This window comes from Oncorhynchus nerka, linkage group LG21, assembly GCF_034236695.1.
Source record: "Oncorhynchus nerka isolate Pitt River linkage group LG21, Oner_Uvic_2.0, whole genome shotgun sequence".
Classification (NCBI taxonomy): Eukaryota; Metazoa; Chordata; class Actinopteri; order Salmoniformes; family Salmonidae; genus Oncorhynchus; species Oncorhynchus nerka.
In genome coordinates, this window is record NC_088416.1 from 16,501,638 (window position 1) to 16,514,508 (window position 12,871).

At 41.4% G+C, this 12,871-nt stretch overlaps 1 protein-coding gene across 3 annotated transcripts; it reads right to left on the reverse strand.

Annotated features, from left to right (window-relative positions):
* Nucleotides 1-1,375: 1,375 nt before the first annotated feature.
* Nucleotides 1,376-12,797, reverse strand: LOC115103970 (TNF receptor-associated factor 5-like). Of its 3 annotated transcripts, none has more exons than XM_029625049.2 (11): nucleotides 12,639-12,797; nucleotides 9,365-9,604; nucleotides 8,506-8,569; nucleotides 8,105-8,206; nucleotides 7,772-7,936; nucleotides 6,700-6,777; nucleotides 5,752-5,826; nucleotides 4,424-4,516; nucleotides 4,162-4,302; nucleotides 3,496-3,667; nucleotides 1,376-3,073 (listed from the first exon to the last, which is right to left on the reverse strand). In XM_029625049.2, the coding sequence occupies exons 1-11, from the start codon at nucleotides 12,704-12,706 to the stop codon at nucleotides 2,481-2,483; spliced, it is 1,791 nt and encodes a 596-aa protein (XP_029480909.1). In that variant the 5' UTR covers nucleotides 12,707-12,797; the 3' UTR covers nucleotides 1,376-2,480. The 3 variants fall into 3 exon arrangements, with proteins under 3 accessions (XP_029480909.1, XP_029480910.1, XP_064862452.1); XM_029625050.2 differs by having other exon boundaries at nucleotides 9,365-9,597; nucleotides 12,639-12,734; XM_065006380.1 differs by having other exon boundaries at nucleotides 12,624-12,648.
* Nucleotides 12,798-12,871: the final 74 nt, after the last annotated feature.

Consider the following 12,871-nt stretch of genomic DNA (forward strand, 5'->3'; position numbering starts at 1 on the left):
AAGGTGAAATAAATCAAATAAAAAACTGGCTTAAGCAGGGGGACACGTCTGGCACTGCAGGATTTGTGTCCCTGGTGGCGTAGTGTGTTACTGATGGTAGGCTTTGTTACTTTGGTCCCAGCTCTCTACAGGTCATTCACTAGGTCCCCCCGTGTGGTTCTGGGATTTTTGCTCACCGTTCTTGTGATAATTTTGACCCCACGGGGTGAGATCTTGCGTGGAGCCCCAGATCGAGGGAGATTATCAGTGGTCTTGTATGTCTTCCATTTCCTAATAATTGCTCCCACAGTTGATTTCTTCAAACCAAGCTGCTTACCTATTGCAGATTCAGTCTTCTCAGCTTGGTGCAGGTCTACAATTTTTTTCTGGTGTCCTTTGACAGGTCTTTGATCTTGGCCATAGTGGAGTTTGGAGTGTGACTGTTTGAGGTTGTGGACAGGTGTCTTTTATACTGATAACAAGTTCAAACAGGTGCCATTAATACAGGTAATGAGTGGAGGACAGAGGAGCCTCTTAAATAATAAGTTACAGGTCTGTGAGAGCCAGAAATCTTGCTTGTGTGTAGGTGACCAAATACTTATTTTCCACCATAATTTGCAAATAAATTCATTCAAAATCCTACAATGTGATTTTCTGGATTTTTTTTCTCATTTTGTCTGTCATAGTTGAAGTGTACCTATGATGAACATTACAGGCCTCTCATATTTTTAAGTGGGAGAACTTGCACAATTGGTGGCTGACTAAATACTTTTTTGCCCCACTGTAGCTTGCTGTATCTCTGAAAGAGAGCAAAATGAAACAACTCAAACAATTAACTTATGGCTAATAATTGGTAACTACTAGGTTTCCAGAATTAGTTCATTTGTCTTGCGCTGCAATACTACTGTTGGGATTTGTGTAGTCCACTAAACAATGGTTACAGTGTTATATATATTTTTCTTGTTGCGCTTGAGTGCCATTTTGTTGTACTCATCCCGGAAACATAGGCTGGCATTCAATAGAAGACACGGTACAGAGCAGCACATTGCATTTTACTTTTAAGGTTAATTTACGTTTGAGCCAACATGCACAGTGTTTACCATGAATGGGTTGTGTCGTGGAAAATTCATACTGTGACTTTGTAATTTGTTCAAACAATCATCTTAATTTAATATTCATTAATTGTTGCAATAATGAGACTAGTCAACCCAACACACTCGACTGTTGGGCCTAGTAGCCTAACCTTTACAGACAATGCAGAGTTTTTATGTAACTGATACTAAGTCATGGCTGGATCCACCCCTCCCATGCAGATTGGGGGCACCATAAGCCACTTTGGGTTTATCCTGTGGTCATCTGCCTCTGGTGTTGTTTCCCAGATGCAAGAAGGACTAGATACAATAAGAGTTTTGTTTTATTCCTCCAGGCTCTCTCTCCTGGTTACACCCACCACATTTATCTATGGAATGCCAGCTGTAGGTTTTTAGGCTCCTCTCAATTCACACAGACATGTAATAGAACATAAATGTCACACTATTAGTTAAGTATATTAATATCAAACAGATCAGGTAAATATGTCATTTTTCTATCACAGATGTTGAATTGGCATCTGGGCATGACATTTAAGAAAAAACAAACTACACTCTTTATTTAGACACCCGATCCTCAAATTGTCCAAAAAAATACTAAAAAGGGTGTGATTAGCTAATCATTTTCTTTAATATAGACCCTTCCCCCAATAAGTTTGCCATTGGAGGGAATTCAAGGTCCTTATAGGTCTTATTTTCAAGGTGGTAACAATGACATAGAACCTACATTACTTTTGTTTACTTTATAGCATTAAAAATAATATGTCACTTCAATTCTACTCATCACTACTTGAACAAGCACATTTGGTTTCCTTAACTACTTTAAACAAAAACAATCATTTATAAACAAAACGCATGGATGATTGTTATGCATGTACCACAAAATTTAAGGAAAAACACATGTAACAATTCACTCAATGATAATACCTTATAATAACTTTAATGAATAAGCATTATTACTTTTATAATGTTTACATTTCTAAATAATGTATATAAACCTTCAACGTACATTGGCTTATTCAGTAAAGTTATTACAATTACATCAACTACTTTTTAACAGCTGTCCATTAATCCCTGAGATGTCATCAATTGACAATTAATAGATTGCATGCTCTCTGATTGTAGGACTTTACCACAAAATACAATATATGTGGGGAGCATTAACACTTGAATCCTCAGTGAACATATACAAGCAGTCTGCAGACAAGGCTAAAGCAATAAAAAAAATGTAAATACTTCACTGCAATATCTGTATTGCTTTATCGTTTCAGTATCTGGGGAAAAATGCATGGATTTGCTGACACTTTCTGTTTGCTAAATTTGGAGTACAGCTGAAGCATTGGCCTGCACTGTGCTTTGAAGCATTAGCTAACTGTTTTTTAAATTATCTCAAACCAGTTCTTTAAGGCCCCTCTACAAGTCCTCCAAACCGCTCGTGTCTACTTTGACCTTAACAAAGAGCGTATCGTCTCTCACGTATATGGCGTTCTTGGGTGTCTCCAGCTGGGCATGTGAGGCAAAGCACTGGAAACCAGAGGCCACATTGGTGGCGGTTGCAGCGGCCGAGCCGGGCCGGTGGAAGCTAGTGTTTTCTGGGTCGGGTTTGAAACTCATAGTCAGGTGGTTGTTGGTGCCGCTCTGGTCCAGCACTGACAATGACACAGGCTGTCTGAAGGGCCAGGGCAGGAGGGGGTCGAAGTCGCCCCTCATGAGGACCACGTAGAGAGACAGGTGGGTGTCCCGGCCGGCCCCGTCGCCGTTCAGGTAGGCCCTGGCGGCCATTTTGTAGCCACTGCGGCCCGTGTGGAAGGGCGCGCTGCTCAGGCACGATCCCTGGCCTTGAGACCCGGCCTCCTTTCTCTTGCGGTAGTCGCGGAGCTTCCAGATGAGCTTGCCGTCGTACGAGGTGGACTCGAGCTCTCTGAAGTGCTCCTCGTTGCACTCCAGCTGCGCCGTATGGATGCTGAGGAGGCGCGAGTGGCGCATGTAGGTCTCCTTCAACTCCCCTGGGGGAAAGATGGGCGATTACATTTTTTATACTTTAATTAATCCACAAGTAATTTTAATAAATGTCAGTACAATGTTAATTATTTGCACATAATCGCTTAAAAGCCTTAAAGACATAAGATCATTGGCCTAACAGTTTTGAGTCTTTCCATAATCTGTTACAAGCCTTGGAGACTTTAGCTTATTGCCCTAAAAGTCTTGCGTCTTCCAGTAACCCGGGATTGGTAACCACTGAGTTACTTGAATTCTGTGGAATATGCTGCCAAAGACAGAGGCAGTTTTACCATAATTCAAATAACCCAGTTACATTTCACAAGACCCACTTTTCACACTTCATGGGCTTACTGTCGGTGGAAACCATAAGAATGATCTCTAATCCACCTTTAGTTCACCCAGACCATTAAGGACCCCCTCCACTCACCCAGGTGGTCTTTGAGCCCCTCCGTGACGGACACCTGCTGTCTGAGGGCGTCCAGGGACGCTCTGATTTGGCCCAGTTCCTCCCGGGCCACACCAGGGCCAAACACACTGGACAGCTCCTCGAGCTGGAGCTGGACGCTGGAGATGTGATCCCGCTGCTCCTCCAGAGACCTCTGTACATGGACGACCAGAAAACGGTAACACTTTATTTTCAGTCCTGCTATTTACATGGGTAGTGTTCATAATCATTAGGCACCAAACAAAATGTTTTAAAACATTTTCTGTTGCATGCCCTCAAACACAATAATACAGGTAGTCTCTCTTCTTATGAGAATCCTAAAGTTTTGATTCCTATGACCAAAGGAATATATTAATTGCAATGTGTGAATGAATGATTCCTGCTTTGGGTTCCATTAACAGTAACAGCAGTGTTTCTTACCTGTACTGCAGAAAGAGTGCATTATTTCCATAAATATTTTTAAGGTATTTTCTGATTTTTTTTTAACAGAGAGAAGATGCAAGTGGGGAAAGACGGAGAGTGGCTGTGTAAAAGAGCAGTAGGCCAGATTCAAACTTATACCTACACTATAGAAATGCTGCAACATTACCACTAGACCAGCCAGGCCTCTGGGTGTTGTATTGGTTACAATACAGTACTGCTTCTTACCTGTACTGCAGACAGGGTGTTGTCACATCGGCTGACCTGCTGGGCCAGTGGGTGGACCTCCTTCTCCAGACCGCTGACCTGGCGGCTCCTCTCCTGGAGCTCCTTGTGCCTCAGCAGCACCTCCTGCTGGAGGATTGCCATCTGTCGGGTCAGAGGAATGGTCTAAGTCTCCAGGTACAACTTGCCCTTTGGTACATTGATCTAGGCACTATAAGGGCTGAATCCTAACTTGAGAAAGGTTCTGGGTAGTGATTGGTCCTACCTGTGTCTCCAGCTTGGTGTTGCTCCCCAGAACCAGGAGGATATGGTCATTGAGAGCAGTTTCCTCATGAACTTGAACTTGAGCTCTCCTCTCCTGTCCACACAGAAAGAAATAACAATTAGTTGTGTGGCAATCATCTGTTGCCATACAACTGCCTGTCATGTCTAGACATGTTTAGGAATGACATGCCAAACAATGACATACAAATTATAACACTCATTATACATACTGTATTGACATTAACTTGTCACGATGGGTAAGGCTGATGTTGAACCAAGACAAATTCATATGTGTCTTTTGGTTGTATTGTATAGGACTAGTTCATATAAACACCTATTACCATTACTGAATAAAAATATAAACGTAAAGTGTTGGTCCCATGTTTCATGACCTGAAATAAAAGATACCAGAAATGTTCCATATGCACAAAAAGCTTATTTCTCTCAAATGTTGTGCACAAATGTGTTTACATTCCTGTTAGTGAGCATTTCTCCTTTTCTAAAATAATCCATCCAGGTGTGGCATATCAAGAAGTTGATAAAACAGCATGATCATTACACAAGTGCACCTTGTGCTAGGGACAATAAAAAGCCACTCTAAAATGTGCAGTTTTGTCACACAATACAATGTCACAGATGTCTCAAGTTTTGAGGGAGCGTGCATTTGACAAGCTGACTGTAGGAATGTCCTCCAGAACTGTTACCAGATAATTTTGTTAATTTCTCTACCGTGAGCCACCTCCAACGTTGTTTAGAGAATTTGGCAGTATGTCCAACTGGCCTCACAACCTCAGACCACGTGTAACCATGCCAGCCCAGGACCCCCACATCGGGCTTCTTCACCTGTGGGATCGTCAGAGACCAGCCACCCGGACAGTATTTCTGTCTGTAATAAAGCCCTTTTGTGTGGATAAACTCATTCTGATTGGCTGGGCCTGGCTCCCAAGTGGGTGGGCCTATGCCCTCCCATGACCACCCATGGCCTAATTTATTTATTTCAATTGATTGATTTCCTTATATGTAACTCAGTAAAATAGTGGATGTTGAATATATATTTTTGTTCTTTCTGATACTCTGGAGACCCTATAGACATTACTTATTGTCGTGAATTGTTACAAGGCCATTTTATTTATCACCACACGACATCTGTTGTCAGCCACTACCCATCCAAGAGGGTCGAATAAAGACTTCGACCCATTGAGAATGCAATCATTGCGACTTTGGAGCTTCCATCCCAACCGATAAATTGAGATTGTCCGACTACAACTAGATTTCCTTTGGCGTAGAATTAGAATCCAAAGCACAGAGTGGGAAAATATGTCCACCAACCCGGACAAAGCAGCCATATTTCTTAAAAACACAGTCCGTCTGCACCTCAGGACACTGGTCAGCATGGTCTTCAAGCTGTGTGATAGAGAGTACATTAAAAGCAAAGAGGTGTTCGTCAGAGAGGGAAAGTGAGGGGGGAGGGTATAAAAAGGTGAAAAAGAGAGGGGAGAAGAGAAGTCAGACAGAAAAGGATAAGTGCGATTGGGTGAGATGTAGAAGCATGAACCAAATTAGTTCTACACACTCATACAGTTCTACACACTCATACAGTTTTACAAACAGCTGTACAGTGTATTATAAACCAAGTGTACAAATCATAAGGATCACTTTCTAATATTGAGTTTCATCCCCTTTTCTTTCATCCCCTTTTCCCCCCAGAACAGCCTCAATTTGCTGGGGCATGGACTCCACATGGTGTTGAACGTGTTCCACAGGGATTTTGGCCCATGTTGGCTCCAATGCTTCCCACAGTTGTGTCAAGTTGGCTGGATGTCCTTTGGGTGGTGGACCATTCTTGATACAGACAAACTGTTGAGTGTGAAAAACCCAGCAGCGTTGCAGTTCTTGACACTCAACCCGGTGTGCCTGGCACCTACCCCATTCAAAGGCACTTACATCTTTTGTTTTGCCCATTTACCCTCTGAATGGCACACATACACAATCCATGTCTTAAAAATACTTCTTTAATTTGTCTCCCCCCTTCATCTACACTGATTGAAGTGGATTTTACAAGTGACATCAATTAGGGATCATTGCTTTCACCTGGATTCACCTGGTCAGTCTGTCATGGAAAGAGCAGGTGTTCCTAATGTTTTGTACAATCAGTGTATGTGCTTGTGGCAAAATGTCAAGGAATATAGAAAATCCTTCTTCAAACAATAAATTAGCCTCTTCAAACAATACATTCAGCAAATAAAACAAATGTTATGGTCATATCTGAATATTTACCATGCATCTTTTAATCATCTGGGAGCATTTGTTGGGGCACTTGATTTCAACCTCTGGGCATGAATGCCTCTCATGATCCTGGTGGAGTCCGAACAGAAATAATAAGTGATTATTAAGAAGGATGTTCCTTCTTAGTGACTTACAGTATCATATCATAATAGACTGAAAAGAGCTTCGTTCAAGTGTTGTCAAAGGCACTTGTAGCTTTGTGAACTGTTAAGAGACTGCAGTAAGTGTGAGGGATTCAAACATACATTCAAGTCACTTGCGCCACCTGTTGGGAGAATTACTGTATGTAATTCCCAGACTGTAAAAATAATCTTTGGCTAAATGTAGTACAACCAAGGGTTAGAGGCGGAACACAGTTGAAGGACAATCCACTTCCTTAATATTACTTGTTATGATATGGGGGGTAGCATAGTGTTAGCAGAGAGTTAGGCAACACATTTCCAGGATACACTTCCACACTCCATCCCCAGGTGGCAGCAATCAGGTCTACATGCTGAGCTAAGCCTTGAGAAACACATCAGGTGCAGCCAATTAAAGTGATTGTCAGTCAGAGAAAGAGAGGAGGCCAGAAGCCCCCCAGCCACCCTTTTGTTTGTTTCTTTGTGTTAGTTAACTTCTTTGAATGGGCAGGCCTTTTTGTAGTTTGGTACATATTTATTTAGTCACCATCTGAACAAATAATAATAGCTGGGACTGGCTGACCAAAAGATCAAGACGGAGCTGGCCTTGGACCTAAGTTAAGGTAGCTGTGTCCGGGGTACATGCATTCAACACCTAGGTGCATACAGTGATTTCTCATGTACTGTATATGCACTAAAATCCGGTTACCTAGGCCTAAGACACCTAGACATAACAGGTGCAGCAAAATCAGTAGGCTAGTTATGGGTTTCATAACAGAGTAAAAATACTATGTTGAGCCTGAGGACCGTTCCACCATCTTAGAAAATCCCAAATAAACCACCGGAGACAACAGCAAATCGAAAGTCCTCATATCATAAAACGTAAACCCTGACCATTGCAAGAGTAAGAACATATTAAAACAGTCAATTCCTCTGGCATTCACCTCGAGCTGGCAGCATGTGTAAGGATGCTTGCAGTAGTGACAGGGCTCCATACGGTAGGAGCAGCTGATTCTGAGGTGCTCCTGCAGGTCCTTACGTTGCATGGTCTCACTGCAGCCTGCATTGGAACACTGCAATGACTCAAACTGACATGCCTGTAGATGCTCCTGAGAAAGAGAGAGGGAATGTATATCATGTATCAAATGTTTGGTCATGTTGCTGTCTGAGCATTTGTTAATGATTTATTTTACAGTCCTGTTTTAGCTGGCGTTTTCTCTCGTATTTACTATAGCAACGGGTAACATTTGGTACTTGTGGTGTCTTGTGGGATTTACCTGCAACCGACATAATGTCATTCTGTGGGAGCAGTTGGGGGAGTTTGTGCAGTAAACTTCTAAATTTGAGATCTCCCTTTTGCAGCAATTGTCTTGGAAAACCTGCAGGAAACGGTACAATTGTGTAGTATTGTTTTACATTTCAAGACACTCATGATTGTTTAATTTCTGTCAATTAAATAGTTGTGTCTTACAAATGAAGTAGGTTGGGTGTCTTAAAGTTTCATGAAAAGTAAAACCCCCAAAATATTTGTATGTACCAGTGAAAATACAAAGTAGACATCAGTTGTGTTATCAGTAAAACTGTACTCTGCGAAAGTAATTCTGAATAAAGTATGCCTAAAGTATTTCTTCATATATTTAGCTTTCTTCCCAAATGAACCATGGTTTCTTAATCTCACCTCATCAGATTTGATCAAACCTCTGTCCAAAGGACAGGCAGGGGTGGTGGCTGGGGAGTTTTCCCTGCACAAAAGAGAGCATCACATTTCAATATGATTGCTGACTTTTAACTTATGACATATGCTACCTACAGTATCAAAGAATGGCCCTTTAGCTCAATGGGCTAACACATTATTAAAGAGTAAATTCAGAATTGTGTAACTTGATTAATTCACAAATTTAAAATATATATATATTTAAAGGCCGAATCACTTGAAATCAACTACAATCCACTCCATATTTGGTTTGATGTTACTTTATGGTCATGTGGCCATTAAAAAAAACAATGCTCAAATGCGTTCATTTCCAATCTTGTGGTGGCTGAAGTTTGCAGTGGCAGTTAAAAAAAAAAAAAGAACGGATTCATTTCTCCTGGCCCATGGACTACTTTCAGGGTGAGAAACCACCTAACTGACAATTAGACGACACTCTTATCCAGAGCAACTTCTAGTAGTGACTGTGTACATTTTCGTACGGGTACCCCATGGAAATCGAACCCACAACCCTGGCGTTGTAAGTGCTGTTCTCTACCAACTTCCCCTTTAAATTGTGACAGATCTTGCACAATTGAGGGCTGGTAATTGAGTGCTGATTCCAGTTCAATTTCAGTCAGCTTGGAGACATATTTTTTACTTAAACAATAATACAATCTTCAGAGGGGAAAGGACCATTTTCAAATCACAAATAGAATTTCGATTCAACTGGAACTGGACTGACTGGAATTAAAATGGATTTGACCCCCCCCCCATACCCCCTCACTGTGTAAATGAACACATAACATGCAGTAAATGGCTGTTTTGTTATCACTACTGTTCTTACAGGAGCCCTTGGATGCAGCGGTAGCAGAAGATGTGTCCGCAGCCAGTTTGGTGTGGGTTGAGAACTACTCCTTTACAGGTGGGACAAACATAGTGCTCTTCCAGCTTCTTCACAAACTTCAAACTGTGCTGCACTGCAGTCAAGTCCGATTCCCACGGTCCCGCCACTCCCGAATTCTGCCTGGAGAGTCCTCCGGATCCACTCGGGTCACTCTCCTTTGTTGCCATGGCAATCTGTAGGCTGACAGGTGTGCGGTAGATGTTGGACAGTTTGTAGACCTATGCAAATGTACATCTACAAAGACTCTGTTGACATTAACATTTTCTATTCCAGAAGTCCTGCAATTGACTGACTACCTGCATGACTTTAACATTCAGAAAATCTCATTCAAAGCTCTCCATAATGAGATATAGTCCAAACATTTGTGCATGAAAGTGTTTAGTAAATAGGGGGAGGGGTTTATGTAATATCCCCACATTTTAAAACAAACCTATCTTTTTTAAGGAGTTTATTCACATGGACTTATAACCAGGGCCGTAGCTACATATGAGGACACCGAGGTCTGGACCTCCTGTAATATTTTTGAATACAAATAAATACATTGTCAGTCACTTAATTAGACCATGACTGTTAACCTTTTTTAGATTAGTAAATGAGTCGTTAGTCTAGCCAGCTAAACTTTCATGGCTGAATTACCGACCCGGATCGCAAAGCATGTACCCAGGGGTCCTGACATCCAAGGGGCCCACATTCGTTCTGGTAGTCACTCTCGTATCATACAAACATGGCAAAACATGTAGAATTGCATGAAATTGTCTGTAACACTACAACAAATCTGTAAAAACGTATTTGTTGACCTTTTTGTAAATAAAATACTTTTTCTGCCAACAGATCCCTCTGTACATATACAATTATAGTTCTGAATTCCGGTGCTGAGTTGATGCGAGTTAGTGTAGTGGCTAATTGTTTAGCTAATATGCTATAGTTGAATTCAGAAGTTTACATGCACCTTAGCCAAATACATTTAAACTCAGTTTTTCACAATTCCTGACGTTTAGTCCTAGTAAAAATTCCCTGTCTTAGGTCATTTAGGATCACCACTTTATTTTAAGAATGTGAAATTTCAGAATAATTGGTAGAGATTTATTTCAGCTTTTATTTATTTCATCACATTCCCAGTGGGTCAGAAGTATACATATATTCAATTAGTATTTGGTAGCATTGCCTTTTAAATGGTTTAACTTCATTTAAAAAAAGGGTCAAATGTTTCGTGTAGGATTCCACAAGCTTCCCACAATAAGTTGGGTGAATTTTGACCCCTTCCTCCTGACAGAGCTGGTGTAACTGAGTCCTCCTTGCTCGCACACGCTTTTTCATTTCTGCCCACAAATATTCTATAGGATTGAGGTCAGGGCTTTGTGATGGCCACTCCAAAACCTTGACTTTGTTGTCCTTAAGCCATTTTGCCACAACTTTGGAAGTATGCTTGGGGTCATTGTCCATTTGGAAGACCCATTTGCGACCAAGCTTTAACTTTCTGACTGATGTCTTGAGATGTTGCTTCAATTATCCACATACTTTTCCTACCCCATGATGCCATCTATTTTGTGAAGTGCACCAGTCCCTCCTGCAGCAAAGCACCCCCACAACATGATACTGCCATCCTCCTGCTTCAGGTTTGGGATGGTGTTCTTCGGCTTTCAAGCCTCGCCCTTTTTCCTCCAAACAGAACGATGGTTATGGCCAAACAGTTCTATTTTTGTTTCATCAGACCAGAGGACATTTCTCCAAAAAGTACTATATTTCTCCTCATGTGCAGTTGCAAACCGTAGTCTGGCTTTTTTATGGTGGTTTTGGAGCAGTGGATTCTTCCTTGCTGAGCGGCCGTTCAGGTTATGTCGATAAAGGACTCGTTTTACTGTGGATATAGATACTTTTGTACCTGTTTCCTCTAGCATCTTCACAAGGTCCTTTGCGTGTTGTTCTGGGATTGATTTGCACTTTTCGCACCACAGTAGGTTAATCTCTAGGAGACCGAACGTGTCTCCTTCCTTGAGTGGTATGACGGCTGCATGGTCCCATGTTGTTTATACTTGCATACTATTGTTTGTACAGATGAATGTGGTACCTTCAGGCGTTTGGAAATTGCTCCCAAGGATGAGAAGCTTCTAAAGCCAAGACATCATTTTCTGGAATTTTCAAAGCTGTTTAAAGGCTCAGTCAATTTAGTGAAGGTAAACTTCTGACCCACTGGAATAATCTGTCTGTAAACAATTGTTGGAAATATTACTTGGGTCATGCACAAATGAGATGTCCTAACCGACTTGCCAAAACTATAGTTTGTTAATAACAAGAAATTTGTGGAGTGGTTGAAAAATGAGTCTTAATGACTCCAACCTAAGTGTATGTGAACTTCCCGAATTCAACTGTATGTGTTTGTAGATCGAGGTGAATGAAGCTACAGCAACCAATGTTATAATGGCTGGGGTCATTTTTGCTATTTTTGAGGTTCTCCAAATAGCAATTGAGTGTTTTTAAATTGTATAGAAATGCAGTTAATGAGCTTCAACTGTCTTACCATCTATTGAAATGGTGGCGGGGGTGCTTCCAGACCTCACTAAAACTCAGACCCTAGCTACAGCCCTGCTTGTCGGGATGTTCAGAAAGGCATTAGTGTGTGGTAAAGTTTCCATCTTCTAACATGTTTAATGTTAAGTCAAGCAAATAGTCCTATGATTCTCAATCGGCACCCATGAAGGACCGTGGATTGTCTCATCAGAATCTCCCTTTCAGAAATCCCCCTAGCCTAGTGGCTTAGTGCTGGTGGAATCAGCGATTCTGTCTTTGGGGTAACCCCCTCGCAGCCCGCGGTAATGGTGCGCGGCAAATCCTTAATGAGACAATGGACAATTAAGCAAAACATGGCTTATGTTGTATTATTACATTAACAGTTCGAGGGTATTCATTGACGTTATATTGAGAAAGACAAAAAGCCGCGACGGAATTATGCGCTCTTTGCAGCACTACAATTTCGGGGAATCCCCACTGCTGAAGAACAGCATAATTAATTATGATTCCAATAGATGAAAACAAAATGATTATTATAAAAATAGATTATTTTAATGTTAATACGACATCCAAGGAGTTATGTATTTATATTGTTTAGTCAAAAAGGAACACTGAAATGATTTTGCTTTCGTTTTCATAGCCTACATAATTAACAACCGTTGTATTGAAGATCTGAGCAGGCAGATCTTACCGTGTGCGTTCTTACCGTGTCTTTAAAAACGGAATGTGCGACGATGTTCTTGGTTTACTTTTGTAATTTACATCCACATTCATATGGCAAAAACGTTTGCACAGTACGGAGTGTGTAGCCCAGGCTATACGTCACAACTCGGCGTGCCGCAAATTCTATATGAGCTGAAAATGTTTCAGGAAGTGAATGTAACGGCACTGTGTTCACGGTTCACACCCTTTAAATGATCGTATCCTGAAACGCTGTCA